We start from the raw sequence: 14,997 nt of genomic DNA, 5'->3' as shown, positions 1-14,997 counted from the left end.
TGGAGACAGTCTCTCGCTCTCCTCGCGCGTCTCGCTTTTCTTCGTTTTTCTCGGTTCCGCTTTGTTTTGTTTCGCTTTCTGTGTCAAGCTCGTTATCTGCGTCTCTCTCTCCAAGTCCCTCGCCGTCCTCCCCTCGTCTCGTTTTACCAACTCCCGCGCTCGCCCTTTCCGTCTGCCCGCGGCTGCAGAGTTTCTCGCGAACCAGTCGCCTCCCTCGCATTTTCTGCTGCTTCTTTCCCGTCTTTCTCCAAAATGAGGCCGTTGTTTCTTATGGGACACGCCCGTCCCCTGACATGGGTGACGTTTAACCGCGACGGAGACCTCCTCTTCACTTGTGGCAAGGTACGCTGCTGGGCAAGGAAGGAATATCTGTGCATGCCGCCGCAGGGCCTTCCTGGCGCTCTCAGTCACACGGCGGCGAAATCCCGCACTGCGGGGAAGACGATGCTTGTCAAAGCGGAAATCGCTGAGTCGCGCATATGCATCTCTTTATCGAGAGAGAGAGTCTGCAGAAGACAGTGCGTGTGCAGCTTGCAATAGGCGAACAGCTGGGCGGAGGGTGGGGGGGGAGGCGGGGGGTATTGACGTGTGCGCAGCCGGGGCCGAGACTGGGACACGTGGACCAACTAGTACTCTATTTTTTTGTATCTATACGCTTTCACGCGTGTGTATCGCCGCCTTCTGGGGAGCAGGGATTCCGCAGAGGTGGTGCACCCACGTGTGAACTTTTGCAGCAGTTTCTGTGCCTTCTCTCAGGACGCCCGCTTGGCTGTCTGGTACTCTGAGAACGGCGAACGCATTGGTGAGCGGCAAAAAGACATCCGCATCTTCCTTGCGCCTTTTTTCGAGGGAACGTTGTTGGCTGGAGATTCGGATGCAGGGGGTTTGCGTGCAATTGCTCTCAGCAGTTGCGATCTGCCTCTGTTGGTCGATTTCGGCGCGTCGAGCCCCGCTCGGCTTTTCACTCCCTCCGCCTGGATCCGGAGGGAGGTGCAGCTCCTTGTAGGGATTGGATCGCGGGCGAACGCCACCTCCGCACTTCGCCAAACCTAGCTAGTCATGCCTGTCTTCAGCATCCTCTTCTGTGGAGGAAACCTGCTCAGGCTTTGGGGAGGGTTCGCCATGCACTTCAGAGCTGAGAGTGCAGTTCGTGGCTTCCCCCGGGCGAACTCCGGATAGAGAAGCGGGCGACGCGTGTTGATTGGAAATAGGGTTGTCTCTGAAATCGCCAACGTCTCTCTCTGGCGGGTCTTCAGGCACCTACGACTGCGGCAAGGGTGTGGTGTGGAACTGCGACTGCACTCTCGACAGCAAGCGCTTGATCTGCGCGTCCGCAGACCAGAAAGTCATGGTTTTCGACGTGTGCAGCGGCGCCATTCTCCACGAAATCCCCGAGGGCGGTCCCTGCAAGTGAGTGACCCTAAACTGTAGATAAGCTCATCTCCTCACAAGCGTCCTCGTCACGGGGCGGGGGAGGGGGGGTGCTGCGGTTTCGTCCCAAAGCCTGTTCTCCGTTGGAGCTGTCCTCGCACAATTTCGCTTCTTGGCGAGGGCCGGCGCCGCGTTCGACGTCAAGGTCCCTTGGGTGAGGGAACTGGGGTCGAATTATCGTGCCGTCAGAGAGACGCTCGGAGGGGGGGACGGGAGGGGGAAAGGAGGGCAGCGTCGCGGGGCGCCTCAGCTGCGACAGCCCTGCTGAAGGAGCTACCGCAGCAGACGTTTTAGCTCGCTCCTGCGCGACACTCGCAAGAGAACAAACATCTCGTTGACGGACTTGCAACGTGTCAAAGGCCTTCACATTGTGGAAGGACCGAGGCGAAGGGGGAGATGGGGCTTAGAGGTGTCTTCGGCTGATGAGGTTCCGGGAGGGTGCCGGTGGCGCATTGTGTCGGCTGTGGGCTCGACAGTCCCTTTTTAGGCGTCGCGCGTGGTTCAGCGAGCTGCGTGCGCATGTGTTTGGATTCTCTCTGTTCCCAGATTCGTTGAGTGGAACAGAAAGCCCGATGAGCAGAACAAGTTCGTCGTCGTGCACGACGCCTTCGGCTCGCAGTCGACCAAGGCGATCAAAGTTTGGCAGGCAAGTAAAGGGGAAGTGCCCCTTCGAGGGGTCCGTTGCGTGGCTGGAGAGGAGGGAGTCGCGGCTCTTCGTTTATCTGTGCCTTCCTGCATCAAGCAGACAGGACGATTCAAGCAGAGACTCGCTGTTTTTTCGCCCCAGGGACTCAGGCGAGAGGAGGCAGCGAGGCGACCGCGGCACCGGGGGGGGACAAGGGGCGAGGCTCCTCCCTCGTTGCGGTCCGCAGCTGCCTCTCTGGCGTGTGGAGAGTTCCAGCCCTGCACACACGCGTGGGCCTGCCGCAGAGTGGGAAGAAGGTTAGAGTGCGAAAAAAACGTTTTGCTTCTTAGGCGTGTCTTTTTTCAGCTGGATGGTCCGAACGGCAAGCCGCGACGCCTCTGGTCGCAGGACGACTACGCCAGCCGCTGCGTGCAGGTGCGCTGGGGCCCCTACGACCAGACCATCATCTCGTGCCACGAGAACGGCGACATTATGGTACGCGAAGACAGCTCCACATGCCGCGGAGGCAAAAAAAGCGGCGCGTCGTCACGACGGGCGCCGTGCGGCGGGGGCGTTCGATGAGCGAGCGCGCGTTTGTCCATCGGCAGAGATAAATATATATGCATATGTGTGTAAGTATATAAGGATATGCATGTGTGTATGTACACGTATGTAGACACCTTGATTCCAAGTGGAGATTTGAGCAGCGGCGCCTTCGCCGTGTGACCCTGAACGAGAGAAGGGTGCCGGGGACGAACTAGGGCCCCTGCTGCATGCGTAGATTGGGGCCATGGGGGACTCGCTCTGTCTTTATGAGGTAGACGCGGGAGGGGTGTTTGCTGCCCTGCGTCCGTCCAGGTCTGGAACGCCGAGACTGGCGAGTACATCAACGAGTTCCGCGCACACAAGCAGTTCATCACGTGCCTTAGCTTCTCCGAGGATCGCCTCCTCATGCTCTCCGTAAGGCAAATGCACTGAAGGACTGGTCACACGCGTGGATAAAAAACGTGTAGCCGCTTTTTGGTCGTGGAACTCCAACGGTTCCTTTGCACTGCGTCGAGGAAATCTTCAGCGCTTGCGGTTTGGCTTCGAAGCCGTTGAGACGGGGCTTCTCCCGGCGTCGTCTGTGCGATGTTTTAAGCTCGTCGGGAGCGCTCGGGGAAAGGCGCAGTGCTCCCCGGAGGTCAGGGCTCCCCGATATGGCAAGTATGTGTCTGTTCTCGACTGTACGTAGACGTGTCGACCCCGCAAGTCTGCGTAGGGTCTCTTTTCACGTGTCTCTCCCAGTAGGGATGTGCATCTCGCGTATCAGCGAGCCAGGGCTGTCGTCGGCGTGGCACGCCGACGCCCGCACCTGCAGAGAGGGCCTGCTGATGCCTTTTCTTTCTGCAGAGCTGCTCGGACGGCTCGGCGAAGCTGTGGGACACCGTCGACTTCAAGTGCCTCAAGGTAGGCGAGCTCTGCAACGACTGGGCATGTGCAGGAGTGCATGCGAAGAGCGCTATGTTGGGGCAGGCATGAAGCGGCGCCGCCTCAGTGTCGAGGCCTTGAGTGACGCATTCGCGTGTTCAGTGTGTCCTGCCTGACCGCGGAGGCCGCGGCATCCGTGTTAAAGGTGAGTAGGCATATGAGGCTCTAGCAAGCATTGGCGGTATTTTTTCCTTCTTTTTTGGGCGCGTGCAGACCTACCAAACCGACAGACCGCTGAACGCTTGCGACATCTCGCCGCGATTCAACAAGAGTGGGGAGGAGCGCAAATGTCACGTCATGCTGGGAGGCGGTCAGGCAGCAGAGGATGTCACAACGACCGGTAAGCTTTTAGGGCACGCTGTGCCGTGTTAGTGAAGAAAGAAAAGTCCGTGGTATGGGCATGGATGTAGGAAAGACAGGTACCTCGCCTTGGATTCTTCGGGAGAACAAAAAAGTGGGGGGGGAGTGTGTGCGGCTCACCGTGGGAGGAGTCCCGAGCGTGGCTGCAATATAGTCTGTGTTTCGTGTCAAGCTCTCTACGGCGCTGACCCCTATTATGCGGACTGTTTGTGTCTGCAGCGAGTGGAGAAGGAAAGTTCGAGGCGCTCATCTACCATATGGTGTATCAGGAAGAGCTGGGAAGCTGCAAGGGTCACTTCGGTCCGCTGAACACTCTGTGCTGGATGCCGGATGGAAACGGCTATGCCTCCGGGGGAGAAGACGGTTACGTTCGTATCTATCATTTCGATGAGACGTATTTCACCGACAAGTTTGAGCCTTAGAAGACGGGCCTCGGGCTGTCCTGTGTCTACAAAACACGCGAGAAGAAGCATCTGGGCTGGAGAAGAAGAGAGAAGGGGAAAGGAGACAGGACTGAATTGCTTCTCTGTTGTCTGTTCCTGGGATGATCTTTTGTTTCAAGAAATTCCGAGAAATTGAAATCTGGCGGGATTGTTTCGAGAGTGTTTTTATGGCGTCTCGCGAGCGGCGCTTCTTACAGTCTTGAGCGCGATCCTGTAGGAATGCATGCCTCGGACTCCGGATACCTTACTCGTGTCTCATTCTGCCTGTCGCTCGTGTCCTGCTTTCTGGGTTCCGGCTTTTCTAGTCTTCTCCAGACTCTTCTGATTGTCGCTTCAATTCCTATTAAATATGTATCCTGTAGTCCGCGACTTTACCTACCGCCTTATTCGCGGCATGCCCCAGTGAAAGCGCTATTAGGAACTCCGATCCCTTTGTAACCGAGCAGCCGCCATACCCCAGTTGCGTCATCACACACTAGGCACTCGGCACAGCCCCTCGCGATTCACCCGATGAGGGCGCTTGGTTAAGCAGGTGATCTTATGGTGTGAGATGTCTAGGCAAGCCCGACAGTGTGTGTGTAGCAGCCATTCCAGAGGGAGTCGTCCGTTGCTTCTGCGGCGCAGTTGGGTATGCGAGGAACAGTGCCACGGCATTCACTGACTCGAGTATGGGTCACCCTTTCGGAGGGGGGACTTGGAGTCAAGTTTTTGGCTCCATGTTTGAAATCGCGATAGACGAACAAGCAGGCGTGCTAGCGTACGCATGCACCTAGTGAAGCCGCTGTGCGCTGGGGCGTGGCGTGCGCGGTAGGCGCCGACGCTGGACAAGAAACGCAGTCCTCATTACACACACCTCTCAGGGGGATTATCGAGAGTGGATATTGTTTGCTTGCGCAGACATGCGGGACAAAGGTATCCGTATTTTTACCGCGGCGCAGCACAACAGTTTCCGAGGGAGACACGAACCGCAGAATACACTGGTGGTTGTCAGCGTAATTCGACAGTCACCTGCCAAATGTGTGATGAGCGGGTCCTCCCGCTTGGGAGAGGGGACGAGCCAAGCTAAGTGCAGCAAAAGCTGAGTGCTGCCGTTGAATTCTTTCATCCAGGAGCTGTAGGTGTTTCTCTTGCCCTCTGATTCGCTCTTGGGCTTCGTGGAAATCGAGGAAGAGCTGCTCGCGCGTCTTCGCGCGTTCACACGTGCCAACAGGTTTTCCACAGGGATACTCGCTTTCGGCTCTCTCTTCGGCTTGGATTGTGCCGTAAACATTACAGGCGCCAACAGCTTGTCTGAAACGAGAGCTCCTCTCGCAGAGATCTGGTGAGCCAGGCATCCCTCCGCCATGAAGCTCCGCGTGGCTCCCCGGAGGCCTGCTGCAGAAGTGCTGTGGCGTCGGCAGACGCGTCCTGCCCGAGCTCTGCAGCAGCCGCTCTCCTTTTGGATGCTCACTGGCAACAACGTACGAGGTCCCGTTTTTCACAGGGAGCCCTCGAGATCCAGAGAAGACGAGCTCGTCGCTGGAAGAAAGGGGCGAGCCCCCCCGCCCCCGTTTGTACCCATCAACCGCTCGTGATGCCCACTGCGCTAAGACTTCTTTCGGAGGCGCATGTGTCTCCTCTGCTTTCGAGGCCCGGCTGAGCGAAGACTCACCCAGGGCCTGCGTCGCTGTGGTGGTGCGCCGTTGCCACACGCTCGGCGCCTTCTGGCCAAACGGCTCTGCTTCACTCGCTGTCGCAGCTTCGAGTCCTGTGCGGCTGCGACTGCTCTTCCCTGCAGTGGAAGGCGCAGCTCCAGCCTCCCTGTTAAAAGGCGAACTGCCCAGTGCGCAGCTCGACGAGAACGAAAACACGGGGCAGTTCGCGCTGCTGCAGTTTCTGTAGCTAACGGGCACTCTTTCTGCGGGAGACTGGAAGACGAAGTTGCCTACCGAGGACCCTGCCTGTTCACTGCAAGCTAGGTAGCCGGGAGAGGCGGAGCCCAGGCCCTCGTCCTTCGGCATCGGGAAGCAAGGCGACATGAGCTCCTTAGCAGCTCGGGAGCTGGCTGCCTGCGATGCGTGAAGTTCCGCGTCACTGAGACCCAGTCTGCCCCTAGGGTTTCCGACTTGCTCGACATAGTTTCTATTAGACGCGAGTGACCAGCACTGCGGAAAGTTGCTGCATGTCGTGCAGTTGCTAAGAAAGTGCGACGCAGAGCCTGTGTCGCACATCGTGAAACCGTCTCTCACTAGCTCCTCGACTAGTTTCGTATCGGCAAGCAGAGTAAGGGGGCCGGTCCCCACCCGCCCGCCACAGGTTTGTTGCCAGCTCTGAAGCGATCGAGGTGCATTTACGGCGGCGTAATTCCCCTCTGGGACACTCGTTTCTGTCTCTGATGCTGATGAACTTGCTCGCTCGTGTCCGTTGGGCACAAGCCTACGAGCCGCGCCCGCGATCGAGGCAGGAGGACTGTGCTGAGTGGCAGTCGGTGGAACTGCCTGGTTGGGAGATGTGCCAGAAACTAGCGTTTGTGAAGTGCAGGGAGACACAGAATCAAGCGAGTCGTCGACGCCAGGCTGCAAGCTCTGGCGGGCGTGTCTCGAGTGAACGGGGTTCTGAGTGGTGCTCCACGAGGGCGTACGGGAGGGCGACGTTCTCGCAGCCGTGGCGTGGCTCTGCAGACCTCCATCGTCCCCGTGAGAGCGAGATTTGCTGACGACTGCGAGGGACGATGAAGGCACTGTCGGTATCCACGCCCTGCAGTGACGGGTTCCAGATGGCGGCGCTTCCTCGGGAGGACGGGCAGATGAAAAGTGTCGCTGCTGCTCGCTGAGAGGCGTCCTGGATTCCGGAGGTCCAGCTGAGGACGACGACGGCAGAGGGGGGCTCCCCGGAGTGACCCCGCTCTTGGCGAGGATCTCCTGAGCATTCTGAAGCGCCCGTGAGGCGTCTCGGACCAAAGCAGAGAAATCCGGTCGGTCTTCTTGCATGCGCTTTTCTGGTTCTGCTCGCCGATTTCCTGTGACTGTCGGCACACGTGCCTGGGTCTCTGAGGACGCCGCTGCGCCACCCTCACCGCTGTCGCGGCTTTCCTCAGCTGGCGCGAAAGGCACTCGAGCCTTTGCGTCGGTGTCCAGCGATTTCTTCAGAGCCTCGAAAGACGCGACAATGGACGTGCACAACGAGAGAGGGAGACTCGCGGACTCCAGAGGGAAATTTTGGCTGCGTCGACCTGCCCCTGCCGGGTTTCCGACACTGGCAGCGCTTGCATCATCATCTGTTGTTTGACTACAAAAGCTTCTCTTGCTGCACTTCGGTCCGGGGCCCGGGGCCAGCGGCTCCATCGTGACTTCGGAGAAAGAACGACCCGGCGCCTGCTCGGGCGGGTGCTGCCTCTGCGGGAAAAAAGGCTTTTCCACCGCCTCAGCGTCTCCACAGGGGTCGCCCGGTAGCGCTCCGCTCACCTGTTGAGTGCCTCCACCTTCTTTGCTGCCTCTACGATTCTTGCAGCGTTCCCTGTCTGCCCTCAATTTCGGTTGGTCCGTTCCTGGCGGCGACGCGGTCAGCTCGCGGCTTTGAGGACTGTTGTTTTTAGGAGGGTCTTGCTTGGCTGAACCGCCACGCTCAAGCGACTCTGCGCGGGGGCACTCGGACCCCTCCGACTCTCGTCTCATCTTTCGGTTGTCAGTAGCTCCGGCGAGTTGGGGCCGGAGGATACTCGCATGACTCGAGAAAGAGTAGCTCCGGTCTCCTTCTTGATCTTGACTCGAAAACGTCTTTGGCGGCGACCTCTCGTATCGCCTTCGTGACCCTCGCTTGCCGCGAATGCTCGCCACAGACAACTGACCGCCTGGGCTGGACGAACTGTCTCTTGAGCTTGACATGGAGACGCTGCAGCTCCTGCCTTTCTCTGGCTTTTGAAGGTCTCGGATCTGAGATTCGTCTCTCGCATCCCGCGTTCCGCACCCGCGCTCGTCTGCGCTCTGGATTCCACCGATCGCATCACTATCTCGCGCAGCACTCGGGCGGCCTGCGATTCGTTTTCCCGACGAGGAGTCACACTTAGTTCGTTCGTTGGACAGCGAGCTCGCCCGAGGCGCTTGTTGACTCGCTCGTCTTTTCTCCGAAGAAGCAGCAGCTGAATCGCCAGCCCATCCTCTAACGCGCGGCGGGTCTTCTTCAGTGGAGTCGGGCAGCTGCTTCTCCGCTCGGCTCCGGCGTGCCTCGTGCGACGGGCGCCCACTCTCCCTCTCCTTTCTGGCGACGGCGTGCTGGTCCTTCCTGACTGGCGCCGGCACGTTCGCGGAGGTTTCCTTCGCTGCATGGCTCCCGGATGAACGGCCTAACCGCGGTCGCTCGCGACGAGGGCTCAAGCTGCCCTTTCGAGTGACGGATGCCCCAGCAGAATAACTCAAAGACCGTGCCGTCCCCGTAGACCGTCTCTCCCTGTGTCCCTTAGTCTCACTAGTACTGGAGCTATGTCGTTTGTTCTCCCTAGTGCACTGATTAAGTCTCTTGGTCTCGCTGGTACTTCGTTTCTGACTGGAGGACGCGTCCGTTGCTTGTCGCTCTTTGGCGGCGGCCTGTCCCTGAGGCTCGAGCTCATTCGCCGAGCAACGGCCTGTTTTATTTGGAGATTGCTCGCGGAGGCGAGCTACTCCAGGCGAAGGGTCGCGCGTGCCGCCCCGCAAATGGCTTCTCTCCTTGCCTAGGCTAGCTGCGTCTTGAACATTTCCAACTTCACCAGCCTGTGCGTCTCCACCCAGGGCGCACTCCGCTTCCAGCCCTGTGGAGGAGGGACGTGACCACGAGCTCCTGGCCTCCTGCGAGTCTCCCTTTCGCTGAGAAACGAGTGGAGGCTGTCCCCTTCCGCTGTCCGCCGAAGAGCAGAGTGACGAGGTCTTACTTGTTGAAAGCTTGCTCGAACTTAGCGCGCGCGTCCCCTTTGCTCGGATCTCGGGGATGCACTCCTGCCGCCTCCCTGCTGCGCTGGCGCCGGATGAACTGGGGGAAGAAGCCCGCGAACCACTTCTGTCTCGGGTTCGATGGTTCACGCGTTCCTACAGCAAGCGACCAATGGGGGCAGGAACAGCAGAGCAGAAACAAACATGCAGGACCCATGGGGCCCGAAAGGACTTCATTGGATCTGGTCTGCTTCTTCGTATTCCAGAATCGCGAGCGCGGTCAGAACGTGTGGCACAAAATTCTTGGTTAGTTCGCAGAGGACGGCGAATGGAGAACGGGCGCTCAGATTTGACAGAGGCTCGCCCCCGCGATCACAGTATCGTCTGTCTGGGCCCGAATCCGCGAGTGCTTATCGGTCGTCGTTGTGCTGTGCGAAGGGGGTGGGGTGGGGGGGGGAGCGATAGGCGAGGCGGGTTGAATCACTTACGGAGCTTCGTTGCCTGCTGAGGTTGGGCTTTTCTGTCGCGGGCGGAGGCGCCGGGCCGTCGCCGCCTGGTTGTGAATGCTGGCGGTCACGGTCGCTCCAGCGACAGGTAGCCTGCGACCGCCCCATTCCGGTGCTATGCTGGCCTGCGCGAAGCCCCGAGTCGCTTTCTCTTGGATTCCGCTCGACAGCTTGCAAGGCGAGTTGTTGTTCGAGGCGCGTGCGAGAGTCGCTCCATTGCGGGTCGCAGCTGACGGCCTCCTCGGGCAGCCCGTCTGCCGACCAGTGACGCTCTTGGTTCGAGTCCCGGTCTCCTGTCGGAGCGGTTTTGTCTTGGCGGGGTATACTCAACTGAGGTATCCTGGGTGGCTCCTGAGCGCCTCCATTCGCCGTCTGCTGAGGACCTGCAGAGCGGCAACATTTTGAATCGAAAAAGATCATTCGAGAGGGCAGATGGCAGGGGAGGCCCCTGGAGCACGAGTTGTTTTGGCGTTGCATCGCTACCACAGCATGAATCGCCAATGATAAAAGTCGCCGCATGACCTTGCGGAGCGGCAGTGCGAAGGATGACATAACGCACCCTCCGGTACCGCCTCCCTTGCATGTCACTGCATGGCCCCGCTCTCGGATTCGAACTCGCAATATGTAGTGATCAAGGAACCTGAGGTTCGATGTCGTGCCCTGAGTCTGGCGGTGCCTCTCTTGGGGAGAGATTCGCCATGTCTAGCTTTCGCGATAGCCCGTAAAGCGTGCTTCTCACCTGCTTCACTGGAGAGCTGGGTCTCGAGCGGAGTTTTCCTCCTGAGGAAGAAAAAAGGTTGGTACTCCTTCTCGTTTCCCGAACCTGAAGCGCCCCCGATCTCAGGCACGCCCTGCCTCTCCGTCCGCTCTCGTTCTTGCCGGCAAGGTGTGACGCTTGTGGGTCCGCTGAGGCGCATAGAGTCTGCGGCAGATTGAGTGAAAGTCCTACTCGCCCGAGCCGCGGCGGCGGCAGCCATGCTGGCCGCCATGGCAGCTGCCTGCGCAGCAGCAACTGCGTCCATGCTGTGCGCCTCGGCCGCAGGTCTGCCGTCGTTTAGATCGCCAGACATATGACCTTGTGCTTTCGCGGAGGCAAAAGACGCAGGTGCTTGCGGCGAAGCAGGCACGCGGCAGGCAGACGCTTCCGCTCTCGCTAGCTCTTCCCTGGCGCCTAAACTGGAACAGGAGGACAAGCAGTAGCTGCCTTGAGGACGGGGTGCTGACTGAGACGAGCGAGACCCACGGAGGCCCGACGCGACGCCGGCCCGCGGATCCGTGAGCGGCTCACGATGAACACATGATTTTCGGAGATCTTTCTGACTGCATTCGTCTGCAGTTGGACTGCGCAGCGGTATCCGGCAAGGTGATAGCCCGTGTCCAGGCGGCGAGTACCCTCCACGAACCGAGACGCGCTTGGGTCTGCCCGACGGGGGCGGCCGAACTGCATACAGCCAGAAGGCCTCGTCTTCGGACGTGTCCGTCGACGATGGCGACGAGCTCTCTTCAGAGCTCGTGTCGCTGCCTCGACCGTCTTCGGCGCTGCTAGCACCGAGAGAAGTCGGTGAAGCGGGGTTTCGCCCCTCGCGCGACTCAGCTGCGGCTGGATTCGGAAAGGCACATGCCATATCCCTCCCAGAGCCGCCTATGCCCTCTCGACGCAGCTCGCTTCGCCTTCCCTTCTGAACCGCAGGTTTGGCGTCGCCTCTCCTGGCAGAATTTGTTCGTGAATCGGCGAGAGGGCCTGCATTCGTGGCAGGCAGCTGCGACAGGACCCCTGACTGGCCCGAAAACTCCAGGGACGGGCGGCATACGCCCTTGCCCTGGGGGCTCCGCCGGTTTATTCCCAGCTCAGTTTGCGCTTCCTGGTACGCTGGGGGGGACACTCGGAGGCGCACTGTTTGCCTGGCGGCCGAGACAGTCTGACGCGATGAGCCTAGTCCCACAGGCTTTGTTTTGGTACCGTCACCTGGCACGCGGTCTCGGCCAGACGGTGACAGCGGGCCTGAGCGTACGTTTGCAGAAGATCCGGGGCCTCCTAAGTCTGGAATTCGTGTGTCAACAGCCTCAAATTCGCTGCCAGCAGTAGGCGGCGCCGCCTCGGGGGTAGGGCGGCGGATAGTCAGATCCTGCAGCACATCAGCTAGGCGCTTTTCAGGCTTGTTTCCTTTGGCATTCCGTATGATGTCGGAGTGGGTATCTCGGCTTATTCCGCTGACGTTGTTTCGTTTCGGCTGGTTGTCTGGCTCCTTCGAGGGACGCCTCGCCGTAGAGGGTCTCCTAACGACGCTGCAGTTCGGTGGAAGCTGCGGAGGCAGAAGATTTGTCGCCGGACTCGCGTGGGAATCGGTTACTGTGGAATTCTTGGATCGGCCCGGTATTTTCCCCCAGAAGAAAGCAGTAGTCGCTTGCTGCGACAGCACCGCCGCAAGATGGCGCGCCCAAGGCGGGCAAGAATGCTTCTTTCTGCGTCGTAGCCGCTTTACAGAGTGAGAGCGGGAGCCACACAGGCCTCGCCCAGGGGAGCTCCTGCTCCTCGTAAACGAATTTCGTCCTGAACACGCTGCATTTGCGGCAGTTCTTTTCTCTGGCGACAGCAGTTGTGCGCTATCTAGCAAATGCTGGACCCCCTCCAGCGTGCGAGGTAAGGAAGCTCCGCAGCATCTTTCTTGATAGGACTCTAGCATTTCCACCTGCTGGCGCTTCTCGCAGTTTCCTGCACCGCCCGCAGGGGCCTCTCGGTCCCTCTCTGATGTTCCAGAGCCCTGCATGCGGTCATCAGCCATGACTACATCCACGGGATGGGACTGTTCACTCGACGTGTTACAACCGCGCTCCAGCTCAGGCCCCGAGGAGTGTGGCCTTAGGCCGTGCTGGGGACTCCGACGACTACTGCTGGCTTGAAGATGGCTGCCGAGATGCCACGATTCCTGATCCAGCGCGCAGCCATTAGGTTCGGGCCGCGCATATTCGTTGCTCTGCCTCACTGGGGCAGCCGGCGTGGGCGCCAGTGGCGCATGGGACGTGTTGCTGGTTACTGGATTGCCTGTCGACTTCGGCATGTCTTGCTCTTCGACGCACTGCTGATACTGAAGGAGGGCACTATGGAGCTGCAGCAGATCATTCCAGGCCTTCTGGAAGGTCACCCTACTATCGATTTTCTCGGGCGGCGTAGGACTGCGTTGCGGGACGGAAGAGGCAAGCGCCTCCGTGATGAGGCTGGCTACCCTGGATGCACGTGAAGGCTGGACTCGAGTCTCAGCCTTTCCTGCACTCAAGGAGGCTGCTTCACCAGGGATTGTGACTGCGCTCAATTTACTCAGTGCAGCCTCTCTCCCCTGATGGGCTTCTCCCGAGCGCAGGCCGTTTGCGGGATGCGCCGTTTTCCCACAGAAACAACAGTCCGACGGTGACGTGTCCCCAGCGGCTGCCATGACCGAGCACACGGGACAGCTTTCATCTGTAAGGCCCCCCTTTGGTGGAGGGTCTTTCCCTTCGCTGCCTTCATGAGTGCCCGCAGGTAAAAGTTCCTTGTGGACGAGTTCTTCCCTGTCCTTCGCTCGTACAGCAATTGAGTGACGCTCAGCTGCAGATTCGGCGGCGCACGTCACGTCCGGAAGACGGCAGAATGGAGCACCTCCCGCTCCCTTCTTGTGGACTTGGTATGACTTGCCGATATCCGCAGCTTGATATGGAGTAGTTTGCAGCTGTCCGCTTGCGTCGGGGACCCAACACTGCGGCGTGCCCAGCTTCAAGTCAGCGGACTGTTGCGCAACGTCGACAATTCTTAAATCCTCTAAAATCTTCGAGATTGCAGATGAGGACCCGCCATAGAGGGCGTTTGCAGAGACTTCGCTAGGGGATCTAGAGATAGAATAGCCCGGCTCAGACCCCGGGTCGAAAGGGTTCATGAAAGGATGTGAGCAGTTATGCTTTTCAGCTTGCCGATATGCAAATCTGGTCTGCTGCTGGAGGCCAAGGTCTTGGACGAGACGATGTGATGCGGCGGGGGCATCTATACACAGGAGTATCTGACGAGAAAGACTCTTTGGCGCTGGGTCAACGCGCATGGAATCTGACTGCTTAACAAAGAGGGCCGACTGCGGGGCAGAGGGCAAGGAATCCCCACATGACGTATCTGTGACAAACTCAGACCGCAGCACCATTGGAGAGGAAGGCATTTCAGACTCGTGCGCCCCGTTGAGAAAGACATGAGGTTCTGCTGTTCTCGGATCGATTGCCAAGGGGCGACGCACATTAGCACAGGCTTGCTCTGATTCTCTGGGTTCTCTATACCCCCCGTTACGCTTAGACAGCTTGTCTTCATGTAGTTGTACTCGGCCGTGTGCGTGTTGGCTCTCCAGTCTCTCCGGAGGGGACGTCATTGTAGCACCTTTACCACAGTTGTCGGTGGCACCACACGATGGAGCACCGGAAGCGAGCGAGATAAAGCAAGGGGCAGCATTCACATGAGATGGCCCAGCAGAGTCAGCGTGATTTGGTATCAAATCATCCCCAGCGTACAACGAATGATCTGCTTGTGTGGGACCCAGCGGCTGACAGTAACTGGAAGACAGAGCTGCAACTCCATCATGTTTGTTTCTTCGCTGTTGCTGCCGGAGGTCTCTGCGCACCAGCTTTAACTCATCGTGCACTTTGCAGATGACTTCAACATCGCTTAACTCATCACATGAGGCGGCGGGCGGTAGGCCGCTGCTCTGCGGCTTGACGTGGAGGCCCTGTGCTCGAGGTGCGGCAGGCCGGCACTGAAGTGAACGAGCTCGGCGGTTGGCGGGAATCAATCCACTGGCATCAGGATACGCGTCATTTTCACTGATTGCCTCACGATCACTATGAATGCTACAGGGCGTACTGCACTGCACGGATAGTGAAACTGCGGAAGCCGCTGCTTTCCTAATTAAAAGCTGTGCCTCGATGCTATCACATGTTCGTCCCTGTCTGCCAGCGACAGAGGGGCTGGCAAGAGGCGTTGTTGTGAGCGAACCATCAGCTTGATGGTCTGTCGAAGTAGTAAGCTTGTGTCCACTTTTGTCCCTTGTCTTTGGCTCGATCCTGCATATCTTCCCTCTGCAGAAATCCCTCAGGTCTCTTAAGGCCGACCGGCATCGGGAGGACTCGGGCGAGTTGTATGAAGCAGGTGACCGGAGAGGCATCCCTCCCCATGCCGCAGGTTCTGTCCGTGTCACTAATTGTAGTGGATCCTGCTCGCGAGGATGAGCTGTGCTGCGTGACAGAGTGGGGGATATGCATTTTACTTCAGC

General features: G+C 59.0%; 2 protein-coding genes across 2 annotated transcripts; one reads left to right on the top strand and one right to left on the bottom strand.

Moving 5' to 3' along the window:
• Window positions 1–252: 252 nt before the first annotated feature.
• On the top strand, window positions 253–4,308 carry BESB_020240 (putative eukaryotic initiation factor-3, delta subunit; the record flags this gene model as incomplete). The annotated part of the gene is made up of 9 exons (XM_029360733.1): window positions 253–342; window positions 757–802; window positions 1,257–1,410; window positions 1,978–2,092; window positions 2,423–2,551; window positions 2,915–3,016; window positions 3,449–3,505; window positions 3,740–3,866; window positions 4,106–4,308. 9 exons carry the CDS (start codon window positions 253–255, stop codon window positions 4,306–4,308), a joined length of 1,023 nt encoding a protein of 340 aa, XP_029216092.1.
• A 1,025-nt stretch (window positions 4,309–5,333) lies between these two features.
• On the bottom strand, window positions 5,334–14,100 carry BESB_020230 (uncharacterized protein; the record flags this gene model as incomplete). Its single annotated transcript, XM_029360732.1, has 3 exons — window positions 5,334–9,368; window positions 9,701–10,101; window positions 10,458–14,100. The coding sequence occupies 3 exons, from the start codon at window positions 14,098–14,100 to the stop codon at window positions 5,334–5,336; spliced, it is 8,079 nt and encodes a 2,692-aa protein (XP_029216091.1).
• Window positions 14,101–14,997: the final 897 nt, after the last annotated feature.

This window comes from Besnoitia besnoiti, chromosome XI (genome assembly GCF_002563875.1).
Source record: "Besnoitia besnoiti strain Bb-Ger1 chromosome XI, whole genome shotgun sequence".
NCBI lineage: Eukaryota > Apicomplexa > Conoidasida > Eucoccidiorida > Sarcocystidae > Besnoitia > Besnoitia besnoiti.
This window is presented reverse-complemented; position numbering and strand designations above follow the sequence as displayed.